The sequence below is a fragment of the Parus major genome, chromosome 2 (genome assembly GCF_001522545.3).
Source record: "Parus major isolate Abel chromosome 2, Parus_major1.1, whole genome shotgun sequence".
Taxonomy (NCBI): domain Eukaryota; kingdom Metazoa; phylum Chordata; class Aves; order Passeriformes; family Paridae; genus Parus; species Parus major.
In genome coordinates this window covers 80,719,960-80,737,009 of record NC_031769.1, presented here as the reverse complement: position 1 = coordinate 80,737,009, position 17,050 = coordinate 80,719,960, and the positions used below count along the sequence as shown (strand labels likewise).

The 17,050-nt window shown below is 38.2% G+C and overlaps 1 protein-coding gene across 1 annotated transcript in view; it reads right to left on the bottom strand.

The window, feature by feature from the left end:
• Positions 1 to 17,050, bottom strand: part of SEMA5A (semaphorin 5A) — a 233,479-nt gene that overhangs the window by 56,081 nt on the left and 160,348 nt on the right. Inside the window, exon 14 of the mRNA XM_033519333.1 lies at positions 8,393 to 8,540. Within this exon, the coding sequence (XP_033375224.1) occupies positions 8,393 to 8,540 (148 nt within the window). The remainder of the gene's footprint in view (positions 1 to 8,392; positions 8,541 to 17,050) is intronic.

Sequence of the window (17,050 nt, the reverse complement as noted above, 5' to 3'; positions counted from 1 at the left end):
GCTTTTGAGCAATGGAGCAATAACACAGAAGAAAATTGTGCTGAGCACTGTGCAGATGTTCGCTGAGTAACAGTCTTGTATCTGACCTGGTGCCTGGCAATCCAGCCTGTGTAACTGGCAAAGAATCTGCAGTACCATAATCAGCTCTGCTGTTGTGGGGGGTTTTCCACTTTTCCTTCTGGAGATCAATTTAAATTACAAAGAGATTGAAGGGAATCTGTCCTTCCTCTGAATCAGATAGCTGAAAAAACACATGTATTATCTACAGCGGCTTTTCTCCATCTCAAGCCTCTATGACAAGGCAAAGCAAAAACTGCATTTTGGGGCTGACCTAATTCTGGACCAATCCCAGTCTATGTAGGGGCATTACAAATTTCAAATGATAGATAAATGAACACCTGTATCTTTACAAGGTAGTAACTTGTTTCACTGATCTTTTATGCTAGAAATTGTTCTAAGTAACAAGGTTGGAAATTTTCATAACATAAACTGAGAGGCCTGTTTTTATGACTTCAGTTTTCTGATGATTTGGATGAAATTACAAGTATTGTTGAATTAGAAAAACTGTTCTGGAAGGATTAATGCTTTTATTTTCAGCTGCATTTCTCTAGCTGAAAGAAATACACAACATGATGCTACTCTCGAGTAACAAAAGGGGTCATAGTAGGATGACTGTGACACTTCATCCTGCTCTTCAACCTGCAAGGACAAATCACTGTGTATTCTGGTAAATGAGTGTTTGCATGAGTTTATACTCTCAGACAAGAAGAATATAATCGCATTTACTGGAGTATTCAGATCTAAGTATTATTATTTCAGAATTTTGCAATAGGCTCAGTCACATCATCCTGGAGATACAAGTTATAAATAAGCACAATGAAAATGTATGTTTGCCTTTTTTAAGGCTCAGGAACATGTGTTGGAATGCATTTAGAAAAATGGTATAACCCAAGATGTACCCCTGAAATACAGAATGTTAGCTTCCCCCCTTATCTCTTCCCCCCCAGTTTTCCCTATTGGCTGTGTGAATGCAACCCTTCCCCTGACTTCAAAAAGGAGCGTGTTTTCAATTTTCTCTCTCTTTCCCCACACGATCCCTGGAATAAAGCTGGAATACCATCTCAGCAAGGGAGAGAGCTTCACTTGGGCCTCTGGTCCATGCTTTAATATCTTCCCCACCTCCCTGGCTACAGTGGGGCGGAATGTGGCTATAGAGAGGCAGGGAACGTATATAAAATATACCAAATGTGTTTGTTCAAGATGAATGTCAGAGGATTTGAATAACTAAATTTTCATTTGGTGGCAGCAGTATTAGTGCAGAAGTATTCTAAGTCAACAACTTAATGTGAAAGGGAGAATTGAATGAAGCAAGTAGAAAAAAAAAGAAAAAAGGATGTTTTGATAACTCCATCAATAAATATTCAGAAGTTTTTTTAATTATTTCTCAACCTAATATAATTTGTGTAAGAACAGGGCTGTCTGACACTATTTTCAATGAAAATTAAAATCCTACCATAGCCAAATAAATTAAAAATTACTATGATGCCCTGAGACCAAGTAAAAATAAAAGCTGGCACATAAATATAATTAATTTGGGTGGAGTTCCGTGTAATTGCACTCAGATGGCTAAGGACTACTGTCAGTCAGGTCAGCTAACAGATCAGTCTTGCACTCTTCAAGAGTTGCTGCATTAGTGAAAATATAAATGGCAACAGTACATATTACTTATTCAGGCTTCATCCATCCCTCAGTTTAAAGAGGTCAGATTGAAGAATACTGAAACAAAACTTCTTTGTGTTAAGGTCTATATATGAGCAGACTTTTTGGTATAAAATGTATAAACACAATTACTGTGTTTGCACTGTGATATTTTAAGTACAGATGACCAAACCTAAAACGAACAAAATAAATCAGAGGGACGATTTGTTGCAAACTGATTCAACACTCCCTTACAAAGAGGAACATTGGAAATGCCATTCTAGATCAGACATGCCTTCCCTGGTAATTGTCAAATGGCAGCACAGACATAAGCAGAATGAACAAAGCACAGCTCTAAATCTAATTGTTAATATTCAGGAAAAAGCTTTAAAACTTTAAAATTTGATTTACTATGCTAACAATCTAAATTTTTTTATCTATTAGAATTCTACTACATCCTAATATCCTCCAGAATTTTAGTTGTGTGGAGTTTCATTGGTTCTTAAGATTTAAGCCTCAACAATTTCTGGCAACAAGTTACATCATTTAACAATGCCCTGGATAGAAATTAATTGCCTTCACTGGCTTCATATTTCCTTAAAACTCAGTATAGTATAGTACAGAGTGCACAGAAACCACAGTGTTCCCTCTCTAAACCTGTCATTAATTTATATATTAGTCCTTTATACACTAGAACCCTGTGTACTCTGATTTATGAGAATCCCAATCTTTTCCCTTTCTTTGGCACATTTTCCTGAGCTCAGCCCACTCCCAGTATGGGCCATATCCTTTAAGAACAGTAAGCATGGCTACAGAACATTTTTATGTAACTGCTCTATCAGGTTTCTGAGGTAATTTTCAATGTTATGCTTCATGCACCCTTTTCCTCCATTTTTAATTGCAACTGTACAATGAAGGTTGCTACTGAACTGATTACAGTAAGATTAAGGTTTCTCTGTACTTACCAAAGATGTATCTTTGTAATGGAAGAGACTTTGAAATTTGTAGATGCAATCATAATGAGCTTTCATGACTTGAATCATTGACACAAAGCTGTCAGATAAATTCAGCTTCAAAATAAGCTCAACTTTGAAGATAACAGCAGTGTTGGGGTGTGAGGTGTCCCCCACCCAGGAAGGCAAAGATTTAGTTTCAGATAAGCATTGTTAAAGCGAGAGGTGTGGCTTTAAAGCCTGGGAAGAGTGGATTCCATTCCTCTGCCTCAGCGGATGGGCCCTGTGAGCTCAGGAGGAATTGCTCCACCCCAGACCCTCATGGGGGCAGTCCAGGGAGTTCTGATTGGGTTTAAGTGCCTGGGGTTTCTCCCTTGCTGTTTTCCTATTAGTCTCTGACCTTAAACTCCACCCTGGTTCTGTCCTACAAAGCCCATCACCCTGCCTCTGTTTGGGACTCTGTCTCTTGATCTAAGCCAAGTTTGTTCTTGTGTTGAATAAATGGTTTCCTGAGCAGAAGACCCTCTTGTTGGAGTACCATGCCAGTCACCAGCAACTGTAGTCTCCCTGGACATGATCTTGCAGCCCCGGAACGCTATATTGGAGAAATCACATTATTGCAAGACATGAAATGAAAACTGTGATTTTATCCATCTTCAGACTGCTACAATCATCTCTTCTGAGATTAGTTTACATATGAATCTCTAGACTACCTTTTTTTTGTCTCCCTTGGGAATAACTTGCTGAAACTTCCTGAATGCTATAACTGATTTTTTTTTCCACAACGCCACAAACATTCTGGCTTATAGCTAGAATCATAAACAATTCACACACCATGGTCATTCTCCTGTCTTGTTCCTCACTGTGCTTCAAGGTGAAAGCAGGCACTTCTGTCAAGTTCATGACTGCAATTATGATACAGAACTCTTAATTTCTATTACTTCAGCCGTCAAAGATATCTAGCGCCTCCTATATAAAATGCAAATCAACTTTTGTATCGATGATGCCCCAAAAGTTCAGGTCACCAGAAAACACAATCCAAATTTATCCTCCGAAATTACTAAAAGCACTTATAAGTAAAATCTGTTTAAACACATTCCTTTATGAGATCTAGAGTAGCCTTCCAATAATCTGATGTTTCTCCTTCTAGGACAAACCACTAGTATGTCCAGTGGAAAAAAATGAGTAAACCTAATATTGATGTAACAGAGATCTAGAAACTAATATAGCTAATAATAACTCTATGTACCCCCTCTTTCATTAATTTAATAGCATTTATTTTGAAATCACTCCATTGTGATTGTCAGAAACCCCTTTTATCTTCTTGAAGAGCAGTGTCAGAAAGATACGAAGTGGTCTATATTAGTAATATCCTAAGGGACTGCACACCAACTGGTTTCCTCCCCCAACTGGTTTGGGAAAAAAATTTCCTTGGAGAAAAGTGGAAAAAGCTGTTTATTTAACAGAAATTGAATAATATTAAACAATAAAACATCTTGCTGTTTGATGAGATGGCAAATCCAGAAAAAGTCCTTTCATGGGATGTAGCTAAGCTCACTCAGTCTCTTATCAGTCCCTCCTGCACTGGAAAGTGCTGAGGCCCAGGCCCCAGTGGGCCACAGGCATGAGCTCCCAGGGTTTGTCTGGGTTTGCAGTCCAGAGCAGGTTTGAGCAGATCCAAGAAAAAAGGGAACAAACAGTCCAGGGAACTTCTCTGCCTCAGCTAGCTAAGAACTAACTAAACGCAAATGTCCTGCCGTCTGTCCGTGCTGCAGACAACATGGTCCAGGAGCAGGATGTGTGGGAGTGAGGGCTCTTTCTGAACACAAACTATGGCTTCTTCTTTTCCCTGCTTCACTCTTAGAGCCAGTCTTAAAGGTGCAGAACTTAACATGTAACATAAACAAGACTATTCGGGATACAAGCATCATAAAATCACTGCAGGACACAATCTTTTTGACTTTTATGAGTCTCTATGGTCTAATTCTCCTGTATCATATTGATTTATGGTTTTCTATATTCAGTGAAAATACCTTCAGTCCTAAGTCTACTGGCCACCCATTTTCATGTATTGAGTGCATTTAAGCAACAGATGCATCTTTAAGATACCATCATGGTTTTCTCTCTGTGGAATATTTATATGCATCAAAAGATGTATCATTATTATTTTATAAAATAAGTTGGAATTAATGGTAGGCAACTCTACTGAGTCCCGATAAAAAAATATTCAAGTGGCTTGGCTGATATCTGCTGTAAGACAGATAAAGTCAAGGAACCAATTGATAAGAAAAATGCAAAAAGACAAGCACAGGCAGTAGCTGCCTGATGTGATATTGCAGCAAAGGAGCAATACAATCAAGCTAGAAGGAAGAAACACTTTTCATTAAAAAATATGCGGTATAAATCATTAGGTGAACACAGAAAATAGCCATTAATATGGCAAAAACTGCAAAATAAGGACAGGAAAATAGATTAGGATTGGCTATACAGCAGTCTCACAGCCAGGTTGGAGATTGGAAAACAGAAGAGGTGGGTTCTCATAAGAAATTAAATCAGGTCCCCTGATACTTCTGGCAAGCATACTGTAAGACTCCCTTTCTTAAGTTTATAAAAAGCAGTTGTTGTTGTTTTTTTACCATGATTCCCTAAAAACTAGAGTTCTAAAAACAAAAAATTGGCACAGTTGAAAGAGGTTGCAAGACTGCATTTCATCCATTCTACACCTCTGATGCAGCAAAAATTTATTTTCATTTCAAGAAGAAATGAAACCTAACATAGTTACTATCTAAATATTCTATATCTTAAATAATCTTAAATAATAAATTCTCCAGTCCTCTACCCATTTTTCTTCTCCTCTTCACAGGCCACAGACACTGAACTATTCAGCTGCAACTCATGCTCCTCAAATGATGTGAAGGTTTCAGAGTTCATCCTCACTGAAGAAGGTAAACCAGAAACCTGGAGAGGCTCTTCATAGTTTAAAGCTATCATTTAATGGTTGAGAGAACCAAGCACTTTACATCTCTGAGTCTACTCTCAGCCATGCCTTTAGTACACTTGGTAAATTTTTGGCTCATAGCACCTTTTACTCCATAAAAAAGAAACAGTAGATAGTATAGATTACTGTCACTTTCACTGCAACCCTTCCTGAGATTTTTTTAGTTTCTCAAGTACTCAGATATATTCAGGATAAAAGTTTTTTGAAGTAAACTAAATTCACTAAATATCTTGCACAACCTAAGCTGGGTATCACTATAACCAGTAAAGACTGGAAAACACTAGTAAGAAGACACATTAACTTCTCCATTATTCATTACGGTAAAAATTAATAATTCTGTTTGGAAAAATACATACCTATGACAATAAAACCACAATTTGGTTGGAGCAGAACATCCATCAAATTTCATTTCATATTTGTGCTCCTCATTCATAAAGCCTTATTAATATAAATATTTAATCCATCCAATTATTACAAGAAGGCATAAAATTATTTCTGATTGCACTTTCTTAGATTAATGAAACAAACTCAGAGAAGAAATAAAGTACTTTTTCTCCAGCTGCTCTTTGTGACTAGGCCCTGCTATGGCTGCAAAGCCTCTGAATCAAGACAGGTTCAAATTCAATGAAACTTAAACAGAACACAGAGTTCATACCACATTCCTTGCAAGACCACTGGGGTGTCATGGAGTTACTTTACCTTTAAGAAAGTTGAAGTTTCTGAGAACTGCCTAGAGTCTTTTCTCCTGACCAATTATCGGTCATTGCTGAGAATTGACAGCAGTTTAGGCCATTGAAAAGTGGGATCAACTTGTGAACCCTACCTTAAAGTGTAAAACCAGAGCTCTCAGAGTTCTCTTTGTTTCCTGGCGGTGAAAGGTAGCAGAGTTCCGGCCTCTCGCTCTCTGCCCGGCCATGCGGCCGGGCGGGGGCCGGGCTGGGCCTGCCGCATCTCCCGGCTGGGAGATGGGGCCTGCGGGGGGCTTGCCCCGAGCCCTGTCTGGGCCGGGCCGGTTCCTGGCTTGGCTGCAGGTTTTGCCGTGATGGAATTCACCAGAAACTGCCGAGTGAAGAAGGAGAGGGGCTCTAGGCCTGCAGCAAGCAGAGACGGTGACCACACTCTCCAGAGCAGCCATGAGGAACTCTCCATCACAGACGGCTCCAGTTCCTGCACCAGCCAAGGCCACAGAACTACCTACAACAGCCTGGGCAAGATTTTAACTCTTTCATTACCCAGATGAGACTTGCGGATTAACTTTTTTATCCAGAGAGAGAAAAGGAGAATGATCAACATGAAAAGAGACTTTATAAACTACCAGTGACAAGAAAGAAAAGAAACTTCAAGAAAGGTAGAGAATTAAGAAGATGCTTTAATTTAGCTGAAATGTCTTTCTGTTAGACTATGGAGATGGACAATGAAGTCCTGGAAAAAACTCCTTTAATTCATGATAAGTATGTAGGGAGGAATAAAGTGTTCAAAGTGTAAACTTGAGTAATTATAGTATAGTGAAGTGCTGGGAGATTTGAAGCCTTAAGAGGCAATGAAAAAACTGTTGTCTAGTGAAGCTCACAGAAGCAGATGAAGAAGACTTTTTTTTTACCTTTGAATACTCATCCTTAAAAATGCTATCCCTCGACTCATGACCCATACACATCTCAGAGTGATGTGAAAATGGGAGGGGTGGGCTCTGATAACAGCAGCTCTGGGCAGCTGACATCAGGGCAATGGAAAACTATAACAAAAAATAGTTTTCGTGTGAGAAACTCTCTAAATTAACAGGAAGAAACTTCTGTTTCTCTACAAAGACAGGTGAAAAGACTGTAACAAGAATTGGGACTGTTTTAACCACCAAAGTTCCAAAGTTTTTGTCTCTGTTGTCATGTGAATGAGAGAATAGTAAATAGATAAGGGATGAAAAGGTTTTTCTGGAAGTTTATTCTGGTGTTCTTATTCTTGTTGTTTGTCAATAAACTTTCTTTATTCCTTTTAAGTTTTATGCCTGTTTTGCCCTTATTCTAATCCATATCTCACAGCAAGAAATAAGTAATTTTCTTAGTTATTGGTTTTAAACCACGACAATGTGAAATTTAGCTTTTTCTCTGCTTTACAGAACATGGTACACTGGAGTCCTGGGCTCATAGCTAGGGTTCCTATGCACTCTGATGATAAAAATAAAAAACCCACTATAAGCATGCAATGACACATCTACATCTATACCAACCTCACCTCAAGAAGCTTAAATTCTAGATGATAGTGTGAAAAAGCTGAATTATATATATTTCTGATTGATAAATTACGTGGATTTCAGCACACACAAGGAACACAGAGACAAAAACAGTCTGCTGACCACTCATGTTAGCGTTAGAGCTTATAGACATACATAGATGTTTTATGGGCATAGAGCATTAGTGTTAGGACAGGCGGAAATGACTTCAAGTTTTGCCAAAGGAGGTTTAGATTGGATATCAGGAAAAATTTCTGCACTGAAAGGGTTGTCAGGTACTAGAACAGACTGCCCAGAGAAGTGGCAGAGTCACCATCCCTGCAGGTATTTAAAACACACATAGATGAGTCACCTGGTAATATGGTTCAGTGAAGGAGTTGTCAGAGCTGAATTAATGGTTGGACTTGATAAGCTTAGAGGCCCTATCAAACTGAACTGATTTTATGATTCTATGACATAGAGACATCTGTGGTATATGGCCATAGATATTTGATGAAGAGAAAGCTGGAAATTACTTACCATGCTGCAGCCAGGACAGTCAGGACCATTTTCACATGTCCTGCGCCGTGCCTGGATCCCTCCTCCACACTGAGCCGTGCAACGCTCCCATGGCCCCCAGCCTGTCCAAAACACATGAGGGGTGCACAACAAATGCTCATTGCAGTACCTGTGAGAAGAGAAATAAGGAGGCAAAGAATCTATTTATTATCAAGACAAGACTTCCCCAAGAACCTCCCTCATTCGAACAATTCAGATAGATATTTGTACAGGGAAATATTTTATGCAAAGGGCCTGTCCCTACTCATTAAACACTGCACTAACAGCTGTCACACTGCACAGAATGTCTAAACATTTAAGTGGGTTTTTTAGGTTGCAGTTGTGTGGGTGGAGCATTTGTTTGCTTTATTCAGTTACTTTATACATTCCATGCAATGCAGCCACACGATTATACTGCTGTCATGTAAGCAAGATTGCAAAGCACTTTATTAAAACCAGTTGTGGGTATCCCTCTGTGGTAGTAAACCAAACAGAAGGGCAAACATTCATGTAGGAAGTCTTATCAGTCTCCAGCTAAGAACTCATTAGGATCCATCTTTCTCATCTTCAGATAGTGACACTTGCTTCTCTGCTTCTATGGGCAGTATAAAAGCTAAAACATTGATTCTAGGCCTAAAGAAACTTCACTTGTTTATAATGTTATTACTTTATCTTTTAAAGGGTGTTTTTAGGTATTATAATCTTTAAAGGATTTTCCTGTAGGCTGAAATTGATTCAGAGGCCTACTAGGTTCTTGAGGGAAGCACAATTGAGTCGTCGTGATTGTAACAATACTTTCGGACATGTGGGAAGGTCCCAACTTCAGCTGGGTTTTTTCAATTTTTGTAGAAACCTTGGATTCTTGATATTTTGAATGTGCCATCCAATAATTCTAGCCATAGCATATGCTGCTTTTTAAGGAACCTCTACACAGGTCCAAAGGATTTGGGCCATCAGCAAGTATGACTAGGACCATCTAAGAGACCAAGTGCCATTTTGATGTTGGAGGCAGGAATGCAACGTAAGTTCATGAACAACAGCCAAGGTTAATGCACAACAGCCAACTTTTACTGAGTCCTCTTCTCCTTATATAGATCTGAAGGTCTGCATGGTCAATCCCTATTAGTTGAACCAGCTGCCACCCAGCCAACCAGCCAATAGCTGCTCAGATCCCCAACACCCTAGGCCTGCTCTCAAATGGTCCATAATGGTCAAGTTATATAACTAAGGTATTTATATAATTAGTTATGTTTCAGTTATAAAACTGGGATTAATTATAACTGTGAGGCCTTCAGGCCAGCTGTTGGCCACCACAACAACCAACCTTTTAGATAAAGCAAACACACAGCATAGTCATGTAACACACAACCAGAAGAAATTCTCTGGTATTTCATGGATGCATGTGGGTAGCTCTTATTACCATACTGACTGTTCTGAATGAAAAAAATCAATCTGATACAGTATTTCCTCAGTTTTTACACCATTTATCTAAAATCCAATGTCTTCTTGAGTTTTCATCTCTTGGCACTCTTCTACAGTGAAAACCGATTCTAACAATCAAGTTACTTGTTTTCTACAGAAAGAGAAATGACACTACGAACAGTTGTCATTTTCAACAAGAATAACAACAGCTGGTTTTTTGTTTGTTTTCAGAAAGCCCCAATATCTGCAAGCTCTAATTCTTCATTATACCTCATTATAAGAAATTTGAACATTTGGAACTCTGGAGGACAAAAAAAAATGTTGGTGTTGTAAGCAACATACGGATGTAGATTTATTGCATGTACTGGAGCCTAAAATTCAGACTTTGTCCCTAGGTCTGGACAACTCCATCAAAATCGAAAGATTGGGGTTGGGGCTATTAGGGAAGTTTTTAGGTTAATATAGTGTGGGGTTATTAGGGGAGTGACATTTAGTTTTCTGCTTCTGTAGAGCTAAGTTATTCACAGCTTGTATTGACTTTTCCTCTGGAAACTGAGGAAAAAAATGCCCAAACCCTCAATATTTATGAATCTGGTGTCAGAATTCTTCAGTGTGTGATTTGGATACACACATTACAGTTTACATTATGCCATCATTAAAGATACATAGCAATGTTCTGTGCCTGGATATTCTTCCCCTAGAACTCCAACTGCACACTTTCTTTGTCACATGCAGTCATTTATGTGAATCTGTGGGATAGTTTCTTCTACATCATTTGTTGAGAATGCGTAGTCAATAAAATATAGTGTCTTGTTATGTATTTTTGGATTTGGGTTCTTTTCCCTTTGAACTGAAGATTGATGAGATGGGAGGTGAGTATTTTCTCTCGTTCGTTCTCAGTTGTTTATTTTTTCTTATCAGCATTAAAAGGTATAAGGAGCTATGTGCACTATGATAGTAAAGGGGTAAAATGGCTAACAAAGATCTTCTTCAAGGTCTTTTCAAGTCCATTTACCCAATTAACAGGTGCCAACTAAGTTATTTTTATTAGTGACCCAATGACCCAACACCTTCCTGCTGCACTGCGGCATTTTCTACCCAATCACCTACTACTACCCAAAAACCCCTAGGAAGGAACATGAAGAAGAAAGAAGAAGGACAAGAGACAACACCCTAAATCCTCCATCTTGTCCCCTGCTCTCTAAACTACCTTAAACTCTAAACCTCAACCCTTTCCCCCGTTGTTTCAAAAAACTTTCTAATTCACACATTTACATTTTTCTTATTTAACTTTAGCATTTGTTCTCATGTATCACGATGAAAAGATGCCCATGAATTTCATATTATATGAAAATCAGTGTTTCTTTGAATTCTAAAACTAAATATTAAAAACAAGGGCACACACACTGTATCTCAAACTCCAACAATATAGATATAACATCGGCATTTATTTAGTCAAATTAGTACAAGCTTTGCATAATTTCAGTTCTTAATGAAGATGTGTTAATTTGGGAGACACACTGAGGCTAAAGCAAATCTGCCATGAAGTTTAGAATTACTGATATTCAGCCATGCAGAAGTAAAATTAAGGAATTTGTCTTGTCTTAAAATAGAGGTGTGTACAGTGTATCTAAAAATGAAGCAGTCATCTAACTTGAGCAACAGTTCATGGAAAGAAACAGCCCACTTAAAAGTATTATTTATGTCACCCTAAAGCAAAGGTCATATAAATATACCCCTCAATGTACAGATTTATTTTCTTTGGCTATAAATGCTACATGGGAGACAGACATCTAAGCAGCCATTAAAGACAATAGAAATCTTGTGAATACAAACTAGGGAGACTAGAATAATTGATTTGATGAATTAAGGAATATACAGCAGAAGGACACAAATTACTGTTCTCCACAGCCTGTATTGACTACATTTCTACAGACTACAGTGGAAGTTCAGACACCTGATAAGCATTCACACTTGCGAATACCTGAATTTAGGTATGACAGATCTTAGAGGACAGTCATGCCACTGTGCAGTGGCTCTTTTAGTGTTTACATGACTAACTTCTCTCACTTAAGCAGGAGACAGAAAAGAAACCTAATAACAGTGATCCTTCACAGTAAGCACTCCAAAGGGCAGGCAATTCTGTTATCCAACACTAATTAAAGATGCAGATGAAAAAAATTTCTATGCAGGCCACTTCAATTTAGGAAACAGGTTTTGTTTAAAAAAAGAAGTCAATACCATCAATTTTTCCCTTTTTTTCAGGGGAAAAAAAAAAAGGAACAACCCAAAACAAACACAGCATACAAACAATCTTATTATTATTTCAGCCAGCCTCTGAAAACATCAGGTATGTTTTCTCAGCTAGAGACATCTCTGCAATTGATCTTTGAGAACTGTGCTACAGCATGGGACTTTGAGACAAATTTCATTATATTTATCCTTGGCTGCATTTCAAGTCACTCAGAAGCCTTTTTTCCCCTTTTGCTCTTTCTTCCCCTCTTAATTTTGTTCTCAGGACCCACAGAGCTAGCATTTTACAGTAATTCAACAACACATGTAATGCAAGAAACTTGAATCTGTGAAACCACTGCCCTCTCCCCTAACCTAACTGCAGTGAGGTCAGAATGGAGAGCAGCCTAGAGAAATGTGAACAGAAATTTTGTACAGTGACCCTTCACATTTCCCTTGAAGTGAACACAAGTTCAAATGACCTAAATAAAGGAATTGTCATACTGGGGAAGGGCGAAATATCCTTTGTCCGCTTGTGTCCACAGCTATTAGTGCCTACGGCAAATTTTACAACTACAATTTCAGTGCAACTGGCATTACTATTCTTGTTTCTATAAATATCTCAACATTTAGTAAAACATCAATTTATTCAATTGCTATACAGCACTGAGTACTACAGGCTAACTGCATGACAGTTACAAATATGCCCTTTTCATTCCACAGAGAGATGTTATTTAAACACTTTGTAATTTTGAACTATCTTATACTACTCTGTGTTTAAGAAAAACAAAGTAAGCTTGATCTTTGTCTGCCCCTTCCTGTGCAATGTACTGCTCTGCAGTGGGTTGAGATTACCAGTTGGTGATTTATTGGGATGCACATACTATACTGAGGCTGATGGGAATGCCAGATTCCTTTAACTGAAGATAGGTGCATGACATGCATGTGCCCTACTGGATTGAGATTGTTACACTAACAGAAATACCCATCCTGGAGACTGTGGAAGGTGGCATGTGGTCCCAGGGGCTCCTGTGGAAGAGGAGGGAGCAAAGAAAGCAAGGAAGGTGGGAACAGGCGCTTCCCAGAAGACAAGACATCCATAGCAATGCAAGCAAGCCTAAAGCCTTGTGGTGTTTAAGCTGCTCTGTGGAAGTGGGCTGGGCTTGTTCACACTGCTCAGAAAAAAAGAAGTGCTATACAGAGCAGGCACTTGACTCTCAGTGGTTCCTCTTTCTCATGGAAACAGGCCCAAAAAACCGAATATTTGCTGAGAACTGTGTACAAAATAATGCAACAATATGTCCTACTTCTAATCATTTTATACACCTCAAAATATCCAGGGCTTTCAAACATTTACTCCTTGTCTGCAGAAAATTTATTTTTCTAATTGCCATGGTTTTGTGTTTTTTTAATCCTTTCCTGTGTAATAAAAGGTAAGTGCATCCACTGAAAGCAAGCAATTCTCATTTTAATGTCCCTCATTTCTGCACAGATAGGAGGGGGACCAGTAGACTTAATGAGGCCATATCTACAGCACCTTCCACAGAAAGGAAAAACATTCTCAGTCCATGATAATATCAAGACAGGATACTACAGACTCTGTAAACTAGAAGCTAGAGAACTTTCAGCAGCTTCAGTGAATATTTCTCATAAGAAAAAATCAGAAAAAATAAACCTCTAAGGAATTCATTAAGATGTCTTCCATCTGGAGTCTTAACTACAAAATTATTATCTGATTAGCAAATTTTGTTAAAATGTTATTTTTACTCTCTCTCCATATTCTGTCTAAATGCACATCAGCTGCACTTTTGTCCTACTTCTACAAGGGGAATTTGCTTTGTAATATGAGTATTTGCTGTTATCTCTCAATTTTCCGCCCCTTCCCACACACCCCTTTAGCAGCAGAGCATGGAACAGTTTAACCTATCTTCAGTGCTTTCAATTAGCAAATATTGCCATTGATTTCTAGGGAATGGCCTAGAAATAAGCACAGAGCTGCCTGATACATTAGCCATGATAGAATAATGGCTTTCATGAGGTAAGACAAATCTATCCTAGACAAACATTTAGCTCTTAACACGTGAACAAATACTCTTAAGCTGAATATGCATCCACATTGGGAGGTAAATTTACCTCAGATATACATTGCCTTTTTTGTGTTTGCTTTCTATGGAGTTATGTACTAGATTTCTACTGAAATCACTGTTTGTTGAAAAGCTGTTTCAAAGTTTGGCACATAAATGGCTGTGGAAACTGAATCCTATATTTATATCCCTGAACACCTGAAGGTGACTGGAGTATGCACATTTAAAAAGACAAATGCATTCAATGTGTAAACCAACTACTTTAAATTTTTACTAATACTAAATATATATTCATTTTACATATGAGCTGGGTCATCAAAAAAGTAAACTGTTAGGCTATTTAAAAACATTGGTTGATTTAAATAAGAAAATCTGAGAAGTTGCTTCTTGGCACTTTGGATACAAAACCAGTAAATGTTTCTTGGGAGTAACTGTACATGTAGTATTTGTTCAGCTGGCCTAAATGTTATGGGCTCAAAGGAACTGTTTCCATTTGGTGCTGATGTAACTCAGTGAGAGTGAAACAGTATAATAATACTACTGTAAATATGGGTACTCCATTGCCCTTACAGCTCAAAACTCTCTACAAGCTGGCAGGGCCATGGGGACACTTATAAATCTCTAATGGCCTCAGGCATCTTCCCCTGGGTCCTCCACCCACACCAGTGGGCCAAAGAGCTCTATTTAACCTGATCCTAATCCTGGCCTGTGGTTTAGCTTCCTACGTGGACTTCAGACTTCTCTCGTTTTCATTATATCACTTGGATCTAGACTATGGTTGCACCTGGTCACAATCTCCAGGCTTGCCCTGCTCCCCTACTGTGGGTGTTGAGATGGGCCTTGGCTGGCAAATATCCCAGGACTTTCTTCTTTTTACAGCTGTGAAAAGATTTATCCAAATACTTGGCTTAACACTGACAAAAATCCTGGCAAATAACTGATGCCTCTTTCCTCTAGCTGCTTTACAAATTATTTGACAAAACTTCCTAACCTATGGCACCCTCTGGAAAAGAAAATTAAAGGCATTTAAAAAAATAAGTAAAAGTATCAGGACATAACATGGATAACAAACAAAGCCAAGGCAGAGGCAGGAAGATCAGCTGTGAGCAAGCTGTGAGTGAGAAAGGTGCAGGGCTATTGGAGGTGAAAGGTCTTTCAAAGAGACAGGAAACAATGACAGAAGAACTCTCAAGAGAAAAAGGCATCCTGCAGTAAACTCACAGGCACATTCAATGCAGATGGCTGCTGAACTGGACAGAGATAGGACAAATAAGCTGCAGGCTACAAAAGCAAAGCAATATAAGTTTATTGTTCCTTCAGAACTGTTGCATATCAAAATTCAATCCTTCTGGACTGCTATTATTTCAACTCATCATAAGTCACTTTCCAGTTTGTAAATGCTTTTGCAGTGCATCCATAGTCTTAATGCTCACATAATTAAGAAAGTATTTCTTATTATTTTCTTTATTTCTGTGAAACTTCTTATCAAACTTTTATTCCATATTAAACTAAAATGAACAATTACTATTACCATCTATTGTCCATCACCCCAAAGTCTCTTCAAACTGAACTATTTTTTTTCTATGTTTAGACTCCTTCTGTCCTGCCCTGGACTGACCTCTCAGAAAAGAAAATCAATAAGTGTTATCCATGCTGGGACAGAGCTAAAAAACAACAGATACAATCTATGTTTGATGGTGATGGCTTTCTGCTTGGGCAACCTATTTTCAGAAAGCAATTTACAAAAGAACAAAACTCTCTCCTCTGGAATGAAATAGTAAATATTCATGAACTTGAAACAGCAAGAAATGTTCACGTGTTCTGTGATACTGATCCCTTACTTTCAAGAGTTAGAAAGACCAGGTCCCTGGTGATCCATTAATACATAAATGTGTGATGCAACCTTGTTTCAATGAATTTCTTAATCTGAAGAAATGCTTGAGTTGTGTTTAATTAAATACCTCACTGAAACTCTTCATAAAGGTTACTGACTTTAGTTTACATCCAACACCAATATAGGATACTACATCATCCATACAGAAACACTGAAAGTAAGCTGTAAGTGCATATTGGGAGGAAAAATATCTGCATACATCTCTTGGAATGGATGGCTATAGGACTCCAAATTTTCACACCAGGGCTAGCCTTCTGCAATCTAACTTTCTGGTAGGTAGCTCTGGAAACAACAATAATGCATGCAAGAGTTGAAGTTTATCTGAATATATTCTAGTTTGATTTAAAGAAATATTTAATTCCTGTTAAAACTGTTAACACAAAAATTAGAGATGCATGTATGGTCCACATAAATTAGAGATGTAGCTAGGATGCATGTAAAATAGAATAAAAGGCCTGAACTTGACATTCTGAGCTAGTGACAAAATTCTTAGTCTGGTGCCCAAAACAGTATGAGATAAAATCAAAATCTGAGCGGACTTGATCTGCTCGAGGGTTAAAAAATATATACAAGCAATTAAAAAAACCCCACCAAGCTTGAAACCTTACTATAGATATTTCAGTTCAAAATGTATTGTATTTATTGACTAGAAAACAAAGCCCTTGAAATGTTCTTCCATGTTACAGAAATGCTTAATTCATTGCAACAGAAAAAATTAACTCACAACATCAGTAATCTACTGCTGTGACCTTATTATATTTTGTTCTGAATTCCAGGTCTTGAGGCTGGACGAATTACAATTCAAACAGAGTACAATCAATTTTCAAGGAGAATCAGTTTTCAGGGTCTCAAGGGACAGGAGAAGGTTGCTTCAGTACAATTCTCTGGTAGCGCATAAAAGCCCTAACAGGGACTCTCAGGTGGCTTGGAAGTAACGAAACTAAGTGAAAGATGAAATGTCTGATGCAGACCCACAGCCTTGTTAATGGGAATATTGTACAGCACAGC